We start from the raw sequence: 21,571 nt of genomic DNA, 5'->3' as shown, positions 1-21,571 counted from the left end.
TGATGCCTCTGGCTCTGAAGCCTCTAGAACGGAAGGAGCGACCTCGTTGTGGGAAGAATGAGGAGTTGTGTTGGTAAGCTCGACCGAAACCTCTTGATCTTGAGAAGGGTCTTTGGAAGAGACAGCCGGCAGAACGACCGCTTCTGCTAGCCCTAGCAAAATCATTAGAGTTGAAAACTCTGCGCATGTTGGTTTGCGCCTTATCAAGAGCCGTAAAGGTTGCTACATACTTGCCCAAGTTTTTAATCATGTCTTCCCCGAAGAGTAGACCATTAGGGTTAGAAGAGGATTCTTTCTCTGCCATGTCGCAGAGCTTTGGGTCAATTTTAGACAGGACTACTTTCCTCCTCTCAGTATTGAGAGAGCGTTAGCATTACCGAGGAGATCAATGTTAGGTTGTGTGCCCTTGATATAGCTCTCCTCAATTAGATCAATCATGCGGCACAAGGGGCCGAGCATGTCAAGCACCGATAGGAGAGGTGAGGGTGAGAGAATCTACGCTAAAAGGGAAAGGTGACGTTGGCAACATTAGCGAGCACAGTGAGAGTAGAGAGCATTCACACCAAGAGGCAAAGGCAACGGTGGCATTATTAGTAAGCACCATATAAATCAACTACCAGTTAGTTATAAAATAAAGGAAAGCACCAGCGAGTACGTATAATTCAAGTATTAGTTAGTTACAAAAACAAAAACAGCAGCACCAGAGCAGGTGAAGAATGCAAGGGCGACCAAATGTTCTCAAGCCAATTGAAGCAGATTAACAATGAGTAAAAGTTAAAAAACGCCAGCACAGTGCAAGAGATGTGAAGAAAAACAACGTATCTGTCTTGAAGCCGCATTTAAAAGAGGCTGATCTCTGTGCTGCTGTTGCCTAGATACACTTGTTTGTTCTAGAAGTTTTTACTTTATGATGTAACTTTAAAGTGGCTGTACTTGAAGTTGCATTAAAAGATTAATGCATAATGGCAGCCTCCGGTCTTGTAATGAAATCCTTTAATCTTACTGAAAGTATCAAAGAAAAGAGTAGGAAATTCCTGTAAGAAACTGACTAATGCTGTATCCTCTTTGACAAACATAGCCTGCCATTTTTTACATTGAATCCTACGTTCTTTGAATTACAGGACTTTTTGATGAAACCCTCCAATTTTCCTACCTTCATTAGTGATTGGTATCGGTTTGGGGGAATCAAGTTCATATCACCCCACTTTTTATGGAATAGATTAGAAGTGATCATAGTGATCCTGGCTTCAGAATCCACTAAAAGATGTAAACGTTTATCTCCAACCATAATTTGCACATATGGGTCAACACATTCTATGGGATTGCCCCTCACAATTTAATCTTTTGGATCTACCCTAACCATATCTTGGTGTTGTACAATACTAATGCTAGCGTGGAAGCATTGAAAGCGGTCTGCCATACTTTGGTAATATGCCCAACCTTAGAACAATTTCTAAAAGCTATATTCCAGGTTGAACATGATTTACCAATATTTTATAATTTAAGAAATTGTTTCCCAGTTGACTTAGTTTCCTACCTGGGATTCTGGGTAATGTCTTATTCAGTCACCGCAGCTTTCTTGTGTGACTCACAACTCTTTGGTTGAAATGTTAGACAGCTCGATTCTTTTAGCTACCCTAATCACCTTTACAAGGGACGGATCTCCCATAGTGACTAATTTCTGTTGGGTGTGTTTATCATAACAGTGTTCAATGAAGTGGTCTCAAATTAATTGATGAGTAAAACATTTCTACGTGACATTGTGAACTTATTTTTTGGAGGGCACTAACAAATGTGTCCACATTTTCACCTTCAGAATCTGTCCTTTTGAAGAATTTATGTTGCAAAACAAGCAAACCTTGTCCAGCGTCAAATCGTTGTTCCAGCTTCCTTACCACCACTTGGAATTCATCTAACTACTCTCTATCACTCACTATCATAACAGGTAGATGATCCAAAATCAAAAGATAGCTGCCAGTTTGTCAAGATTTTCATGAGGCGGTGGAGCTTATTTGTAGGTTGAAACCACGCTTCTTGAACTCGAACTCACCTGCCATGGAGGAGTTAATTTGGGATGCCGACTCCATGTTTGCAACTGTTAAAATGCATAGTATTTCTGGCACAAAGTGTTCAAGAGATACTATAATGGAAGTGAGAAAAACGAATTGTTGGAAAAGTGCTTCACAGAAAATTAATCCTATCATTTGAATAATGCTTCATTGGATTAAATGTGATATTTTGAGATTTAGATGATAACCCTTTGTGTTGTATACAAGAATAACAGCTATTTTAGAGAGTCATGCTGAAATTTCCTAACCATTTGAATCCCCAATTGTGATGGCAATGCTAGAGTTCTATGTTAAATTTGAGAAATACTTCCCTTTGTTAAATACATGCAAGCACATAGTATGTTTTTCACTTTTGTTACTAAGTCAGCAGCTGACAGTGAAACAACCCAAAAGAGTATATTGCCAAGAGTTCTAGAATAAATGTAGTAGAAATAAAATGGAACTTGAATTCAGTCAGCCAATATGATAGTAATCCATTTCTCCAGTAAACACTTCTTGCCTCATAGTGACCATCCAGTGAACAAAGAAGAATTCTCTTTAATACATCACAAACAATAAGCAAAGGAGAATGTTCCTTTATTTAATGATGCTCACTTCACATTTGACCCATATTGTGACTATTCACCTGGTGAACCCTTTATATCGCCTACTTTGAGGCAAACCATCTGCTAAACAGACAATCTAGTCATTGAACTAAAATGGCAAACTACTTGGCAGAGAACTCATCATCCACATCTGGTTAGTTTTAGTTCCAGTTCCCGTCAACCATGCTTGAGAAGTATTGCAATCGACTTATTGGACATAAAATGTAACTGGTACAGAAAGCAATGCGTAAGGCAACAATGAGGAAAGCTAAAAAGTATTATGCAAAACATTTAATTTAGAATTGATGTGAAGTAAGTAGATAATGCTTGATAGCATTACCACCTTCCCAGGTGGAGTCCCTCAGATTCTTAACCTTCCACCATGCTGCTTTATTATTTATATGATGCATCTGTCTTAGATATGTAATGCTCATAGTGTTGGATACCATATAGATGTCCATAATACAGATCTACCATAAATGGGGAGATAATGTCCACTTTGCAAATAGCTTGCTGCCTTCATGAAGTCCAGGCATGGATATGATAAAACCACCTTTGTCTTAAAAGCAAAATACTAAAACAATGCTCATGTGTATTACAAACCCATCTTCTCGCCAAGCTCCATGACAGGACCATCTACCTCGGCCACCACGGTCTGCAGTTAAAGAGTCTTTGACAGTGAGCTCTCTCGCTCCTAAAAATTTAATGTTTTACCCAATTGCTTTTCACCACCTTTTCGTTCTATGTAGAATTTCTCTAATTATAGAATTAGGGAATCCTGCTGGGATTACTGCAACCGCTTCTTCATTGGATTCTTAAAATACCTTTTAGCTAAGTTATCAAGAGTTCAGAAGAGGCTGTTCACCGCACACTCAGGTTGAAGGTAAGGACCATATTACACCCCAAGACACTTAGCTGAGTCAACTAATCACTCCATGTTCATGATCCAGCATAAATCAAGAGCCCTCAATCTGTTCCAGCCTCACAGGCACTAGAAATCAGTCCCCACAAATCTACAAAGGGTTCATCCATAGTAATTCAAAAGATATCTTTGGTAGAATCTTCCATGTTCAAGGTTCAAAAAAAGGAACTCATTGCCTCAGTCTTCACTTAAAGAGCATTTCCAAAGATTTCAAAAAAATCGGAAAGCTCATCTTTTCCTCTCAGCCTATTGCCAAACTTGAATTTGCCACCAAGCCCTTCTTATACTTACATGATCACTTGCATGTTATGTTCTTTCCACTCAAATGCTTGAGACCAACTTAACTTGTGCTAGATTAATTCTAAGACGTATAATACCCTAGGATATCAGGTCATCCTTGCAGGATTCGGCATGTAGCTCAGACATGGATTATTTTCATGGTTTACCTTTGAACAGACAGAACATAAAATCTGCTTACATGGCCTGCATCTTGTGATACTTTCTCTCTGATGCTCGGGAGGGCACTTGTGCTTTGTTCAGTGTCTTACAAAAACCCTTAAATAAATTACAAAAAAATAACTTTGTCTTTTTGTAATCCGTGACTAGGATGAAACGTTGGTCCATAGCTTTGCACCAATCAAGCTTTTCATTCCCTTTAGGATAGGGATTCATACTTCTGTGTCTTGACCAAAGGCTCATTTTATGCTTGCATTATCCGTATGAAGTACCACCAAAGATACTTGTTCAATGAGCTCAAATTTCTTGAAGCTCACTTCACTTCATCAGTAGCACACCTGCATAATCGATTTGACCAGTGTCTAGTACAGGAGAGAAAACAGCAGGAGAGTTACGTAATCACATTTAAAAGATGACATTTCCACAAACTTTTAAATACCTTGTCTTTTTGTCATAGAGCCTGAAAGCATGAGATCATAGAGAGCTTTGTTTGCAAGTGAATCCAAATAAATCACTGACCTAATATTAGGACTGGTTCCCCCAAATAAAAAAAGTGTGTCTCTATTGTGTTGCTTGTGTGCTCATAATGAAAGCTTCATAGAGTTTTCTCAAGACACCCTTTCGCACAATTGTGGTTACAGTGGTTCAAATTGGGTAGATCATATATGTTAATTAAATGCTTGGAATGCTCTTTCCCATGTGCCTAATCCCTGTGTGTATAGCACTTTGAGTCTATCTGGAGGAAGCACCTCTGCAGATAAAGCAAATTAATCAGGGCTTTTTTTACTCTAGCTCTTGCACTAGGTAGGGTCAGAAGTCTGCTTATTGCTCCCTCAGAAGTGGCAAAATAATTAAAGAAAGTTTGGCTGACTGTATGATCACCTCTAAGCATGCACATTTTCTAGATGTTATACGCATCTTATTGATTTGATTTTTAAGACAGATCCTACTGATTCTATTTGAATTAGTTATCGATTGTTTTTATCTTCAAATTTCTGCCTATTATTTACTATACCATGATGGCTTTTCTTGTTATTTAGAGTTGTGAAATTTTAAATTTTCTTTATGTTTTACTTGTTTTAACTGTTTTATGGTATCTGAAATAAACAATTTGATGATGACATCCCAAGCAAACCCCAAACCTTCAAACAGTGAAAACACCACACAAAATGTATCCCACACCAGGTTGGTAAAATAGAGCTGAATTTAATAGATAAAACAAGACCAAAATGACAAACTTCCAATCAATTGAACCGGAGTTATAACATTTTCAAGAATAAAGGGTAAAATAGCACCTTAGTGCACATAGTACCAACCGCAGCTATCTGGTCGTGCTGGACCGGGCCAAACTCAAAAGTTCAGGTCGACAGTGATAGAGCACAGGTTGGATACAGTCCCTTAATAGTCCTGCTGAAGATTAACCTTCTCAGGTTTTGTGCCAAGAAACCCATTCATGTTAGAGAGGGTTATGGGGAGCAAGGAGAACGCTACAGGCGGTTGTAGGTGTGATGCGAAGCGCCAGGTGTCGCAGATGCATGGGCTGGAGTTTCGTGTTTGAGGTCTCCAGTGGGCTGTCATTGTTGCTGTTTGAAGAAACGGGCTGGTGGTAGCTGAAACTGAATTTCAGTGTGAGCAGTGCTGTTCGCATGTCTCAAAAGCCCAAATTCGTAATTTTAAGAGAACTGAGCCACACCAAGGTTCTAGGACCTGAGGGGCACTCCTTGGGGGCAGGAACTCAATGCAGCTGGGTTGGGAAGATTTTTATGTCCCGTGGAGTCACTCTGGGGTCCTGAGTTCAAAATGAAGTTGCAGGTCCAGTTCTTCTTCCACAGGCAAGAGGGCAGCAGGGCAGCACAGCAAGGCAGCAGTCCAGCACATTGGCAGTCCCTGTAGCAGCACAGCAGTACTTCCTAGCAGAGTATCTACAGGTACAGAAGTGCACTGAAAAGTTGGTGTCTGAGGTCCAGTATTTAAACACAGTTGTGCCTTTGAAGTGGGGAGAAGCTTTTAGAGGCATACGTTTGAAGTGCACAGATGCCCTGCCTTCCTGGCCCTGGCTCCTGACTACAGGGGGTATGTAGCCCTTTGTGTGGAGACATGACAGCCTATTCAGATGGATGTGAGGCAGGGCCCGGCTCCTCCCTCCCATCCTGCCAGTGATGGCCCTTCCAGTCACACCTAAACTCCCATTATTTGTGGCTGTCTAGGAGGGATACCCAAAGCCCAATTGCCAACGACACCCAGGCATGTGACCAGAGACAGGCTGCCGGCACCAAATGGCTAAGGCAAGAGAATGCCAACTTTATAAAAGTGGCATTTTCAGAAATGTAATTTAAAATCCGAATTCACCATTAATTAGGAATTTAAATTAGGTTACCAGAGACATCAATCATGAACGAGTTCTCTCTTCCCATTTGTAAATTATACTTATAAAGTGTAATAAGCCACCTCCAATGTTATCCTATGGGAGCAATAGGCCTTGCAGTAGTGGAAAATGAATTTAAGAGTTTTTTCACTACCAGGACATGTAAAACTTAAAACTACTTGCCAAACGTCATAAATACACTGCACCGTGGCCTTGGGGCTATCCAGGGCCTACCTTAGGGGTGACTTATATATAATAAAAATTAAGGTTTGGGCCTGGCAATAGGTATATTTTGCCAGGTCGACATAGCAGGTTAAAACTGCATACACAGGCAGGCCTGAGGCATGTTTAAAGAGCTATTTAAGGGGGTGGCACAATCAGTGCTGCAGGCCCACTTGTAGCATTTAATTTACAGGCCCTGATCACATGTAGTGCACTTTGTTAGGGACTTCTAAGTAAACTAAATATGCCATTTGGGGATAAGCGAATGTTACCATGTTTTGAGAAGAAAGCATAAGCACTTTAGCACTAGTTAGTATTGGTAAAGTGCGAAGTCCAAAGGCCAGCAAAATTGAAGTCAGCAAAAATAGGAGGTCTGAAGGCACAAAGTTAGGGGGAAAATGTGCCAATTTAATGAAACTAATAAAAATGATTTAAACTAAGGATGCCAGGCCTAACAGTGGGCCTATTGGATTTATGAAGGAATCAGGATATTAACATAAAAGAAGCATATGTTTGTTCTTTGTTGAAAAATTACCAATAATTACAGCGAAATGTATATTTCAATAATTCACTCAATACAATGTTTAATGTGATTCTCGTACAAAATGTAATAAAGTTTGTTTCAAAAGCCCACCCCGTTTAAAAGGAAAGAAGCTTTTTATAAAAAAACATTTTGCTTCAGATCCAATGCGTGACCCCTACCCTTAAGTAAAGAAAATGACCATGGGCGAAGGGGTCTCTGGGTCCCCTGGGGCTCTAAAGGATCGAGGACAGGGGCTGCTTGCCCTCCTCTCCAACAAATATAAAGTAAGCTGTGTCCCAGGTGGGCATCAAAACACCAAAATTAATAATAAATATGAGAGGCAGGAGCCGCTCATTTATTATTCACTGATCTTTGAAAGAGCTCCCCATAATTCTCTGCTTTGGTTTTTTTGTTTATATTTTTTTTTAGCTCGCTGCTGCCCTTGATCATGGAGGGGCATCACCAAGCCTTTTTAAAGTTGTTGCAAAAAGTCCAGCAGCCCCCAGTAACAATAAAAAAAAATTTAAAAAGTCTCCTGGGTCATTAACGCCATGGCCCCAGGAGAACTCACTATATTTTTTTTTAAAGAGTCTTAGCTGGAGCTGTAAGCTGTTCAGCTGGAGTGCAAGGTTCTCTCGTGGTTGTTTTTGTGTCTGCATTTCCTGGAATAAAATTTAAAGAAAGGCTCAAAAACATCTCTGACTATAAATTTTAACATTTTTCGGCCACAAGTACAACAACTATGTTAAATGAAAGCCTCTCAGAGATTTAATATTAAAACGTTATTAAAAATATGTTTAATAATCAAAATATTTATAAACGTGTGAGTTACATAAATATACATTACATTAAACATATTGATGATTTTTGGAGAGTGCTGATAGATCTGCCTTTTATATATATATTGATATGCTCACCCCTTGATAAAGCCAATATGCTCACTTTTTTATATTTTGGTGTTGTGACAAAGTCAGTAAGCCTGGCTGAATGCATCCAGGACCTACGAGAACCACCCATGCTGCACATCCCTGAAGGCTGTGCGTGGCATGGGTTTGGCTGCTTGTTGTGCAGGCCCTGCAGCCAACCGTACACAGCCTTACACTGTGGGGGTGTTGGCTGCTCTCTTGGGTTGGCTGACCGCAGCGGCCTGGCCACCAGGCGGCACAAGTTATAGTAAATTTAGGGCATGAGTTATAGTTACTAGAGATAACTTTAACTGGTGGGTTTTAGTTGTTATTTTTGTTTAAAACATTACGATATCAATTACATTTTGAAAAGTGCTCTAAAAAATCCTATTACATAAGGAGCTGTAAAATATTTCATTGTTCCCTGGTAAGATACGTTTCATTATCATAATGAACCCCCTTACACCTTTGCAAAGCTTTACCATTGTCGGGCTACTTGGATAATTTGGCATGGAGGACCAAATTATATATTAAGGTTAAATAAATTACGTGGCAAAATGTAAAATGCAAATTATACTGTAATTCTCTGGAACTATTATTTTCATCCATTTGAACTAGAACTTTTTTTTTATCTGCAAATTATGCAAAGATTGTGGTAAATTATTTGGCAAATGTGGTAAATCTACAGCCACCGAATCACATAAATTCACAAGTCTACTAACCTCACCATTGTCTTATCAAAAATGTGTTTAGAAAGGATAAACAAAACCTACACATTGTAATTCCAATCAGTGCTCATTAGATGTACCTTAAAGGAAGCAGCTTTTTCAAGCTTACAAGCACAAATAAACATTTACTATAATAAATACTTAACGGGTAACATATCCTATGGCCTTATATTATCAATATACATGTCTGGTGACATTTACAAACTACTCTGCCTTCCGCCTCAGGGCAATTCTGGATAATATTACATAGTTTGCCATTATGTATCCTCTCTGTAACAATATATAAACACCAGATAAATAGGCCTTAAACACTAGGCATCTCCCACCATCACCAACATCAGGCCAGGTTGCCACAGCTCTCATGACCCCTGATTTGCTCTGCTGCCCAGAATTCCCTACCTGCCAACACGTCTATGACCCAAGAGCTTTCTCAGAATATGGAGCTGCAGAGTGACTCCTACAAAGTGCAACACCATTGGGACATTTGGGCTGAGGCCTTAGACCCAATCTCACTTCCCAGATTCTTTGACCTTAGCCTTCTGCCATGACCTCAAATTGCCATCGGCTAAACATCAGTGAATATTTATGCCCTTCTCTGTCCTCTGTCTCCTTATGCAAAGTTTGGTTTCACATAGCATCTTTGAAAATAACCTATTGTTCAATGACTTTCCAAAGGAATGCTGCTAAGCTCTGTAAATTCTTCAGAACTTCATAGATCTTCATCCCATTGATAACCTTAGACAGTGTACATTGTGTACCCTTCCTTCTTTGTTCCATGTTGATCCATAGTGATGGAGCGGAAATTTCACGGTAATCTCTCAATGCAAAACACCATTGCCCCTTGTTTTCCACTCAAAGGCGATGGACCTTTGCCACTGTGTGATGACTCAAAAGGAGACTTTGCATACACATGAGCAATTCAAATAAAATAAACATTTAATGTAATAATGAGAGTTGTGAGTAGTTTTAAAGGGTTTATTTTCCAATCAAAATTTAAGGTTCTCTGACTCTTTATTCATTAGTCAGATATCAATCAGGTTACATAATTGAAAATTGGAAAAGATAGAATTAATACAGAACATATTATAGATTGCACGCAAAGCGCTCCATAAAGGAAAGAATCCCTATTTCTATGGAAAATAAGGCATAAATGCCAGTCAGAACTCATAAAGAGTTCAAGAAATATAATGCAAGAGTGAATTTTGCATGTTGCTTAATCAATATTTAATCATGGCAAAAATCTCCCATAAGGAGAAATAAATGCATAGGACATATACATCTTGAAAGGTCTACATCTAAATCTGCCCTTGTTCCCTTACAGCTGATTTCCTCTCTTTGCGCTTCTCTGTCTGTTCTCTTCGCAAAAGCTGGCCAAGGGCTCCTACTCCCTCTGCAGAACTCAAAAAAAGCTGTGTGATTCTGCAAGGGTTTTGCTAAAAAAGAATAAGCAAAAGCCCCCACCTCTCAGCTAGGAGCTAGCATATATTTCCAACAAAACATGTGACTTGGTCTTCATACTTTGTCCAATTGGAGTGGCAGAAAGTTTCACGTCATCAAGCAGGCGAGTTCTTGTGACACATTTTAATTTTGCATCTCTTCTTCCTGCTAAAGGAACAATTTATTTAAACTTATTTACACTAATCAGAAAACCTTTACTCCAGCAATAAAGTTTGTTTTAGGCGGAAACTGTGAATACATTTTACAATAATTAATACGAAGCAAATGTGTGCTTTGCAGTTTCACTCTACCTTATGAAATGAATAAAACTTTGTTTAAACAACTGCATACTTATAGAAGAAAGCCACAGTAAATTATAAGAAAGGTCTTTCATGAAGAATGAGAAGCGGGAGGCATGCATTCCATTTTTATCTCAAGGATGGACAGTGAGCTTTCCAAAGCAAACTAAACTAGTTGTGTATTTCAGCTTTTCTCTACACTTTGAAATGTGGGTTAATTCAGCACAAATATATATGCTACTTTGAAAGTTTAAAACACATTTTCCAAATTAAATGTACTTCTATAGTGAGGTCAAATCTAAACTAAACACATTTAAATCAACCATGAATTAATTAATTGAGCATGGTTGGACATTATTCATTAGACTGAAAGCATCTGAGCAGGCCTCATCCATTGTTTTCACTTTTCATGCACCTAATGTCTGCGTGCCACTTTTTAAATGCAGCTTATGTCTGAAACTCAAAGCAGCTTCGTCATTTAGTAATGCCTAAATCTATAGGTGAAATTTAAGCGCCATCAATTGTAACCCTGTTGTTATTCGTTGAGTGTTACAGGATAGTCTCCATAGATCTGCATTCAATTCTGCCTACGGTCTATATAAAGCCCAACCTATCTTCTCACTTGTACATGTTACAAACGTAATCTGAGCTGAACTAAATGTATAATGTTAGTGACTCACGCTTTTCAGAGACTACTGTCCATATTGCTCAATTCCTGCTTATAAACTATACTTTTTGCGAAGTACATTTTTGTGGGCTGGGATCCAGTCTCAAATCTTGAATACAATTTCATTATAGCCCCTATCTGCTTCATTATCGCAGGTGTTGGTGCCTTGCATCCATATTCTGCGAATTGTTATGTTTTTTGAAGTTTTAAAATGTCTCTTGCACTATCTTTTTTCCCCATCACTTCCCTTAGCTTCGAATTTGGACTTAATAAATAAAACCGCCATTAAATAAATACAAGCTGGTCCAGGAGTGAGCTTGGACGGCAGAGCAGGGGTGGCATCAGAGGCAGGTCAGAAGAAGGGAAAGAGCAAAGGTGACGTTTCAATGAGGCAATGGAGAATCTACGCAGTTGGGTGCGTTATATAAAACCCTGTTTCTTTTAAGTGTCTTTATTCTTGCCTCAGTTATCCTTCTGTTTCCACGTGCTCCTGTTCTGCCTATTAGTTTATCTGAAATGCACAGTTCATAACATAAAATATCCTCCTAGTTGTCTACCATGCACAACTTCGTCACAAGCTGCTTCCTCCTCATATGTTTCCCGCCCTACACAGTCTTTGGCCTCTACTGAGACTGTCTCTACTTGCAATACTTCATTATTACACCAACCCAAACTAACATGAAGCCGCTTATACACAGAAGGGACCAGAAACATATCTTAGACCTTAAGTTATACTTTTAGGCCGAAGTAGGAACAATGGAAATATTAGGACTCCCCAGTTCCTTTGTTTCCTACAGCCTCATAGTTACATACCAAAGTTAGGCGCTCACAAAAAGGAGAAGATGATAACCCTACAATCTGTGCAATGCATTATTTACTGTAAGTGTTCAGGACTAAAGACCTAAAGAGAGAAAATGGCTTAAAATCGAAGTTTATGATTTGCCTAATCAGTGAATTGAACATAGTTGTGTGAGTGCTAATTTCTCACAGACTGAAATCCAAAGATGGGCCCACATACGTGTTAATATCAAATAATTATTTGGAATAATAATAATCATAAATAGTGCCTTTATAGAATGCACACAAACTGAAATGTCTGTAGGAGTATGAACCGAGGCCTACACCTGGTTACTCGCATAAGGATAGCCAGACTGACCTATCTTTTAGGCTTATACAGAGCTATTTTACCGCTTAAGAGTACTGAAAATGTAAACATGTATGAACACTGAATAATCTCACAAGATCAATGACTAAAGGTGAGCCGTTTACTGAGGTAAAGGATCAATTGAGGGCATCTAGCAGAATTATCAGTTATGGAATGACAAATACCTTTAACAAATGAAATATCAATACATTCAGAAACACATGCATGTGATTAGTTTACCTACTACTGTTGATACATTTCTCCCTAGCCCCTTCAACTATGCGAATTAGAGAGAGGATAGACATATACCTCAAATTCAACTTCAATGTTACTACAAGTAGCATTTCAGATGTGTGTCATGTATGTCTCTAACAAACACGTTGACGTATTTTTACACTCCTGCTCCTATGTATCTAAAATTAAGGAAACAGTTAACATCTTATACCTGACCAAAATCACTAGCACCAAGCATCAATCACATTTTGAAGCACAAATCTTCATCCCACACCCAGGACTTTTACCTTGTTGTGTGTTGTTTGATCTCATAGTCCTGCAAGACCCTGCAGGCTGCAGATCATTCAACTCAAGAGGAAGTGTAACTTCACTGGGGTGGAGCCAGACATTGAAGCCCACTCTATAGTTGACCAGTATGGTGAACTACATGGTCTGCCTCCATACACCATCAGTGGAGCACACAAGGAGGCATGTGGCAGAAATTCATGGATAGGGTGAATGCATGGGTGGTGGAGGTGCACTATAGGGCACATAAAAATGGCAGGATGATATGGGTCATATGAATGGCTGTTGGGGACCCAAATTATATCTCTTCTCGACCAGCATCTCCTCTCCACAATGCATCCTCACCAACTGCAAGGCCTGCCTGTTATGGAGACAACTACTGTGAGGCCAGGTAAGATGCACAAAGAACATTACATTACAATCGCCGAGTCTGCATACAAGAGACATCTGACCTAGGGCTTACTCGTAGATAGGCAAATGTACCTTTATCCTCAAACGCATACACACAAAGACAATAAAGGCACATGTTGGTCTATATTGCCTTTTCTCCTCCCAGACAATGTGGTGAGATCATTAACGTGTGGACCAGCAGCAATACCCAACACACACGTAGTAGGGGCACAATCAGGACTTGCACAACAGCCCAAGCCCATTACCAGCTATGTATGTCTCAAAGTGATATCTGTCCTAAGCACATACTAAAGAGACGTGCCACAAGATATGTCCACTGTGGCACAATGTGCAACAACTACCCTAGTCAGTCTGTGCCCATACTAGGTAACTTAGGTGCCACACGAGCATCCTCACATAAATTAATACTAATAATGAGATTGCCTTGGGCCTAGTGGGCTTGCCATTCAAACCAGATGGCTGACAAACCTTGATAACTCTACTTCCATATGAACAAGTAAAAGCCACTGCATGTCTAAGCTTGCACGCTATTAACTACCTGCGCGCCTCAATGTTACACGCTCACACACAAGCTAATGCAATGCAGGTAATGCAAGTTAACAAACATCTGTCTTGGGTGTGTGAACATGTCCCATTTTATTCTAATGTAATTGTATTTATATAGCGCTTACTATCCCTGACGGGGTGTTACTCCGGAACCCAAAAAGGATTAGTGGTGGATTAGTATATTGAAATTTGAGTTAAGTTGAGCAGTGGACATGTGAGTCTGTTAGTTAGATTGGAAAGGATAATGGGGGGATAGAAGAGGGAAGTGTCTATAAAGTGTTTATTGAGAGATCATAGTAGTAAGATGAGGTCTATATTGCTCACCCACACCTTTTAGGTTACCACCACAGATATCCACAACCCCAAGGTCAGCCATCAACAAATGTGTGTCACATTATTTCCCTATTGTTTAACATGACCAATATCCAGAGTAACCTTGCCTCTGATAATTACAGAATGTCATCCTAATGAAGCGACACATAGTATGTCATAGACAAGGGATGTCTACTGAGTACATGTGACAGACCCTTGAATGTGGTTGTACTGTACACAATGCATAAAGGTAAGAATATATTTCGACTAAAACTAAAATTCCTTCCCTAATTACAGCTAAAGATGTGTGTAAAATTTAATGAAAGTGCTGAATAACTGGAGAGACTGTTTCATTTGATTTGGTTGCTAAATTATTTTACAGATGGAGCATTCAGAAGGAACTGTGGTTCAAATAGGGGCTTTCTCGCAAGGCATCAGCAACCTAACGGTATGTATTATTTTTTACTCTGTTTAATCAAAAGTGGCAGCATGTCACTATTAACGTAATAAATTAGAGTGTAATTTATTCTGTTAATGTACTTACGCTTTCATGCTAATAAAGCACAATTGATTGAGGTATAGAAATTGTTATACTCGGTGGCGTGGAACAGGGTTGTAAAACATGTTTCCATTGATTAACAGAAATATTCTATTAATAAAATGTTATGGCATCATAGTTAATTGGATTAAAAAAAAATTAACTCAGAGTAATTCATTTGACTTCACAAGAGGCAAACGTTGGAGCAGTCATGCAAGAAAATGTAAATACTTTGGAAATCCGAGTGCTGCATAATTTAGCTAATGTCTAAATGGAAAGTAGGTGGGAAACATCCAGCAGTTATTTAGTAATGCGTCAACTAAGATTAACTACTATTTATATACCTTTACTGGAGTCACCTAGATCAACACCTGTGACCTGTAGGTTACGGACAGATTCCTGCTGTACACACATTAACTAAGTGAGATCTGCTTGAGATTTATGATTTTTTTAAATCTCATTTCAGGGCGTTCTTTAATTAAAGCAAGAATATTTATGATAAACCGCTGGCTAGACTAGCACCAGTTCACCCTCGTGGTCTCCCTCTCATAGCTCAAGTTCCTGAGAGATTTAGTGGGACTTTCAGATCTCTCATTTCTATATGTGCTGAGCTGTGGTGCTTTGTATCAGAACATTAGGAATGTCGGGTAGGGAAAGCCTTTCCAAGGTCGCCATAAAGGTTTATGGAGGGTCTAGTATGTTACTGACTATGACATTGCCACATTAAGGGGGAAACTCAAGCCCAAGCTAGCAAACTAGGCTAGAGAGCAAGCGACCCATGCTGGGCATTGGTGCACAGGGCATTGGCCCTGGGCATGATAACTCCATGAGGGCACCCTGCTGGAATGCTGCACTAACAATACTATCTGGCTGGTGGACCACGGCTTTCTACATAGATTGTTCTAGTTAATCACACAGGATAATGACCAATGCAGTAACTGATATCTCCCGAACATCCTACTTGGAGATAGGATGATAGCTAGCTCACTCCCATCAAGTGTCACACAGAACACTCAATTACAGCACACTGACTGTATCACTCAACAAAACATAGGGCAGGCGCACAACAATATGAACAAAATATTACACAGAACTCAGGGAAGAACACTGCCTTGAGTCCTGGTATATCTTTGAACCATTACCATCATCTAACTTAAGGCATGGACAGATTCAAAGTGCCCCTTCTCAAGCCAACATCAATCTCCTGCCTCAGAAATGCTGCATCGCTTGCTTGGAGTTTTTCCACTACAGTTTTGCTAGTTGCCTTGTTAACTTCATATAGTGTGTTTGATATCTTCAAGGCAGCAGCCTAGTAAAATTGGTTGCCTGCTAAATATGATTGCGGCTTTGGCATCACCTTGGTGGAAGCACCCAATGATTCACCAACAGATCTTTGATTTCGTCCTGTTGGAAGGTTTAAATTCATATTGTCTGAGGGTTCACATCTTAAAGCGGGAGCTAAATTACCTGCAAGTCCCTGCCACAAATTTGAGCTATTCACATCTAGGTTCGCCACTGCTGCCAAAGGCATCTTCTATTACGTCTACCTCCTGAATTGGGTTCCAGCTGAAAGCCTGCCACATTTAAAACCGCAAACACCCCTTTTACACACCACAGATTTACACCTAGGAAAGAGCTTATTTTGCAAAGGTTTTCTTAACTTTCCTCTTGTATAAGCAGTTGCCCATCTATTTTATTGTGCTTTCACATTTCCTCTCACCATTTTCAAATCTTTGGACAATCGTTTGTCTTATTACATTGTTTTCATATTTTTACTTTATTATCTTGGGCAGGCCTTTGAGGTTTTTTTCAACTATTGTTGTTTGGTTATACAATTACATATTTTCTATGTGGATTGCCTTGCTGATCTGGCCTAACTGCTTAACGTGTGCTAAGGAATTGATGCGTTATTCCGTTTATCTCTGGGGACTAGATTGTGGGACTTGGGCAGATGGGCATTTTCACAAAACAGCTCTGTTCAACGTCGAAAATTATGAACTACTCCCACCACCTCCATCACACCTTATGCATGAAATCTAAGAATAATCTTATTCCTTGATCCTCACTTCATTACCAAGGCAACATCCTTTATCTTGGCATCCATTATTTTCTCAAAATCCAACTAAAATTTACATGTGGGACTTTCGCCTTTGCCCTTAATAACAATACTTAAATGTAACTCAGCAGTCCAACATGGAATGGCCAATGTGGTATGATGAGTGGTATATGTTTACAACCTGAACCTCAATGGTTAAATTAAAGGATTATAACATGAAAGATAATAACCCACACACCTGTCCCCCCTTTTCAAAGCCTCCACTAGATCATAACTGCTGGCATAGTGCAACTCCACCCCCTTATGTACAATGCCACATTGAGCCAAATATTTTTACAAATAAACAGCCCTCCACTGTCAGAAATAAGGCCAAGCTGGAACCCACAAGAGGCAGATACATCAGTGAATTACTTCAACACACAATTGGTATACGGGAGCTGTAGAGAATGTACTTTAACCATCTGCAGTAATAGTTTAATCAGACAATGGCAAACTTATGGTTCTAGGCAAGACCTGAAAAATATAATAAAATAAGCCACAAAAAGCTTGCACCAATGGCATTTCCTGTAAACATCCCAGCTCCATGATGCTTACCCTTTCCTCCCCCCTTGAAACCTTATTTAGCTATGAAAGCAGACTCTGCAGCATGCATTCAAGAAACACAGGACCAACTGAACTTGCTAAATTTCACTTGAAGATAATCCAAGTTTGCAAAACCTGCTCTGGATCAGCTACTGAATTTTCGCTGAGATGCCTTGTTGCCTTCATCAAGGTAATCTCTGATATTTGTCAGCCCTGATTGTATTGCTCAAAGAGCCTTGACTTGAGACAGGCAATCATTCAGGGTGCAGTGCTGCTTCGTGTAATCTTGCAGTTGCCTGGCGAGTTCTCTCTCTAGGATTCTGCTTGGATATAGCATAGCAGGTTATGAACTTGGTTGATAGTTAAACAGCAAATGTAGAGTAAATGTAGGTTTAAAGAAAGGAGGGAAGGTAAATATTGTATTTCTCAAAGAATTAGAAACTATTCCACCGAGAATAGAGTTGTTAATCATGCTCATAACATTATATGTGGTAGATGGGAGAACTTGCTTCATGAATGTAGCTGGACATGGTCCCACTAGAAGTTTGACACTGGTTTTGTGGCCAAGTTACATAATTTCTTCTTGCAGAGTGAGACTGAAGGACATAAATGACAAAGGAAGAGGTTGTGGAATAAAAGATAAATAAGATTATTGTATTGAGCTGCACGTTATACATTAACAGTCATTGAATATCTGAGAAATGAAGGAGCCCATCAGATCTTCAAAATGTTTCTTGGAGAGGTCTTCAGCACTTTTAGTATGGACAATTATTGAAGTGAAATTTGGATGTGTAGGGTCACCTTTTATGCATGCTTTACTGCTTTATGATATCCCCACCTCATGATATTGTAGATGATCAATTCAGCCAGATCACTGTTTTATCACTTGTTATTCACTTTGATCTTAGGCGTTTAGTTTTTGAGCAGGTGGGTTGCTTATTGGAAACTGATTCTAGGCATCATAACAGAATGTATGTTCTTTTATTTTCCACAGCTTTTCCAACATATTTTATGTTTAGACCTCAAGCTATTTATTATGGAATTAAACCTATTATCTCCCACAGGGTCACAGTCCCAGCTCATACTAAGATATGGATCTCTATTTCCCTATCCCTGCCAGTTGAATTACCTAGATCATTTAAAAAAATAGTTTTAAGGGCTTGGCATGTGGGAAGTATTTCTTTTTTTAATAAGGCTATAATGCACTCAGGTTGAGCAGTTGTGTGAAGATTGTACATGTTTTAAAACACTGCCTCACTACCTTAATGGCCCACAAATGTATTCACATTCTGCTCATGAGATGGGGATTGTGGTAAAAAACAAAGTTTGTGCCATTTAAATAATGTATTTCAGTGGTTTGTAAAGTGCTGATAGTCTTCTCCAAAAATTGTAATCTGCTGAGATAAAGATAAATAGATAAAGCAAAAAGAGTTAAGAAGGTAATTGCAGGGCATTGGTGTCAAGCAAGATGAGATAAGAACTCTACTCAACATTCCCAGATTAATGCAGGTGTAAGGCCTGTGAGTCTTATTATGGTCTTCTCCCAAACTTTTTGCCACCGCCCCTCCTGATTTCTGAATTTCATTTTTGTTGGCTCTAGGACTCTGTGCACTCTGCCACTGCTACCCAGGGCTAAAGTGCTTGTGCTCACTTCTTCAAACATGATAAAATTGGCTTACACCTGATTGGCAAATTTAATTTACCCTCTAAGTCCATAGTAAAGTGGTATCTTATATACCTAGGGCCGGTAAATGAATTGCTGCTAGTGTGCCTGCAGCACTTATTGTGCCACCCACTTCAGTAGCCCCGTAAATCATGGTCTGCAATGACAGCCTGTGTGCAGTTTTTAACTGCTGATTCACCTTGGCAAACAAACCTTTTGCCGTACCTAAAACTCCCTTTATATTACATATGTCACCCCCTAGGGTAGACCCTAAGCAGCCCATAGGGCTGGGTGCGTTTTATTTAAAAATGTGGACTTGTACCTTTAAGTTTTACAGGTCCTGGTGATGAAAAATGCTAAAAAGTGTTTTTCACTACTGTGAGGCCTACCTATCCCATAGTATAACAGTGGGTTTCCTTATTACATTTAATAAGTGATAACCTTTGTTTGGGAGCAGGTAGAAATATTATGTTTGGTGTCAAAGGAATCGTAACTTAAAATCCTTTGTTATGGTGGAGTAAGATTTTAAGTCACAATTCTGAAAATGCCACTCTTAGAAACTTGAATATTTTTTGTCTGAACCATTTGGCCCTTGCAGCTTAGGTTCTGGGTCACATGACTAGGTGTAGTTGGCCTTTGTATATTCCTCCCAGACAGCCACACACTAGAGGGGCTGAGTGTTGGCAGAATAGACCATCCTGGCAGGATGAGGAGGCGGAGCTGTGCACAGCCACACTTTTACTTCAAAGCAGCTGCTATAGCACACAAACAAAATCTTCACACTAGCCTTTTGTGACACCAGTCCCAGTGTAGCCTGAGCAGGAAGGCAGGAAATTCCAATGCCATCTGTGGGGGTAAAACTCTAGAATGTTCTTCCACTTCCAAGCTGGTACCAGGTATAAAATTGGGACCCTCATACCCATTCTTCAGTTCACTTCTGGACCTGCCGAGGACTCTCAGAGACTGCCCTACTGCCTGTGGCCTGCTATGTACTTCGGAGAACTACCTTGCTGCACCAAGAGGACTGTCCTGCTGCCTGAAGCCTGCCCTTTTCTCTCAGAGAACTGTTGCCTGAGACCCGATTTTCAGCTTGAACCCTGGACTTCCAGATTGACTCCAAGGGCTAGCTGGCTGGCCTTCTGATCAGAGCTTCAGGGATAGAAAAGACGCTAACCATCTTTAATCCACACCTGGATCCAGCCTGAATGAGTCTTCACCTTCAAGTTGTGCCCTTCCATTCCTGGACAATTGGAAGTAGTGCTGAAGGTACCCATATAGCCCAAATCCAAAACGTTTGACTTGATAAATGTTCAGCCAAAACCTGCCCAGAGAACTGAGAGGGGACCAGGACCTACCTGCTTGCTGGTCAACCTTACTTTGCAGTAGGTCCTGCTACGTTCTTCTCCACAGTATCAAATACTGTTCAGTTGATCCTCACAGAAAGAGTATCCGGCCAGTGAAGCCATAAAGAGAGCTGAATAAGATTTCCAATTGCATATTAATGTGAAATACACTTTCTTTCATGCTCAAGAGATTCACTCTGGTGCTTTTATTGTTGCTAATTCTACAGACACTGCTATTGACTCTTCTATGACCTTAATTTCTGTGCCTCATTCTGCTACAGTTACAGAACTAAGCACTGGTATAAATCCTGTTTTGGTTCATAAATATAAGTTTTGGTACATGGAAATAGGTTCCAGATCTAATCCAGAGCCACATTCCAATTCCAATGCAAAAAACTCATTCATTATAGTCTTTAAAAAGCTGTCCTTAGACCTGTCCAAGCCAGAGAATCTTAGACCCATATCTCTGCTACCGTTCTTCGCTAAAATTGCAGAAAAGTATGTCAATCAGCAGTTGACGAGATATATCGAGGAGAAGGAGCTTCTGCATGAGACTCAGTCTGAATTCAGGCCACATTACAGTACTCAATCCACACTTCTGCTGGCTTCAGTCTCTCTGAAACTCATTGCCAATGAGGACAAGACAACTGCGTTGGTTATGTTAGATCAGAGTGCGGCCTTCACAACCATGTCCCATGGATTTCTATTGGAACAGCTGTGGCAATACAGTGGAAGGGGCCGTGCACTTCTGAGTGGTTGGTGGATTTTCTCGAGTATCCCACCTTTCAGGTGCTTCAGCAGCCATGCACTTCTGAGATCTTCCCTCTGCAACAGGGAGTGCCACGAGGCTCTACCCTTAGTCCAACCTTATTCAACATATATGTGCGCCCCCTTGCTGATGTGGTCAAGCGGCATGGCATTAAGATAGTGTCATATGATGATGGATGCATCTCATTTACCAGAGAATTAACACTGAAAAAACTGAAGTGGTGGTGGTGGGGAAACAACCCTCAATCTAGTCCTCTGCCTGGTGGCCAGACGACTTAGGCCCACCACCTACTCTAAAACCAAGAGTTAAAATTCTTGGATTTTTGTTTGACTGTAACCTGTCCTTTGATAGCCGGACAATTGCTCTTGCCGGGACTTGCTTTGGAATACTAAAAATGCTCTGTAAGGTCTTGGGGCTTCTTCGAGAAAGACAGTAGTCCAGTCTCTCTTGGTGTCTAGGCTGGACTATTGTAAAGAGATCTACTTTGGGGATACCCAGGGCAGGCTGACAA

At 40.0% G+C, this 21,571-nt stretch overlaps 1 protein-coding gene across 1 annotated transcript in view; it reads left to right on the top strand.

The window, feature by feature from the left end:
• PPFIBP2 (PPFIB scaffold protein 2) overlaps positions 1–21,571 on the top strand; it is a 1,154,531-nt gene that overhangs the window by 1,103,284 nt on the left and 29,676 nt on the right. Inside the window, exon 30 of the mRNA XM_085648219.1 lies at positions 14,492–14,557. Coding sequence (XP_085504345.1) covers positions 14,492–14,557 — 66 coding nt within the window. The remainder of the gene's footprint in view (positions 1–14,491; positions 14,558–21,571) is intronic.

Source organism: Triturus cristatus, chromosome 3_2, assembly GCF_964204655.1.
Source record: "Triturus cristatus chromosome 3_2, aTriCri1.1, whole genome shotgun sequence".
NCBI classification, from domain to species: domain Eukaryota; kingdom Metazoa; phylum Chordata; class Amphibia; order Caudata; family Salamandridae; genus Triturus; species Triturus cristatus.
Note: the sequence above shows the minus strand (reverse complement) of the source record. Positions and strands in the feature narration are given on the sequence as shown.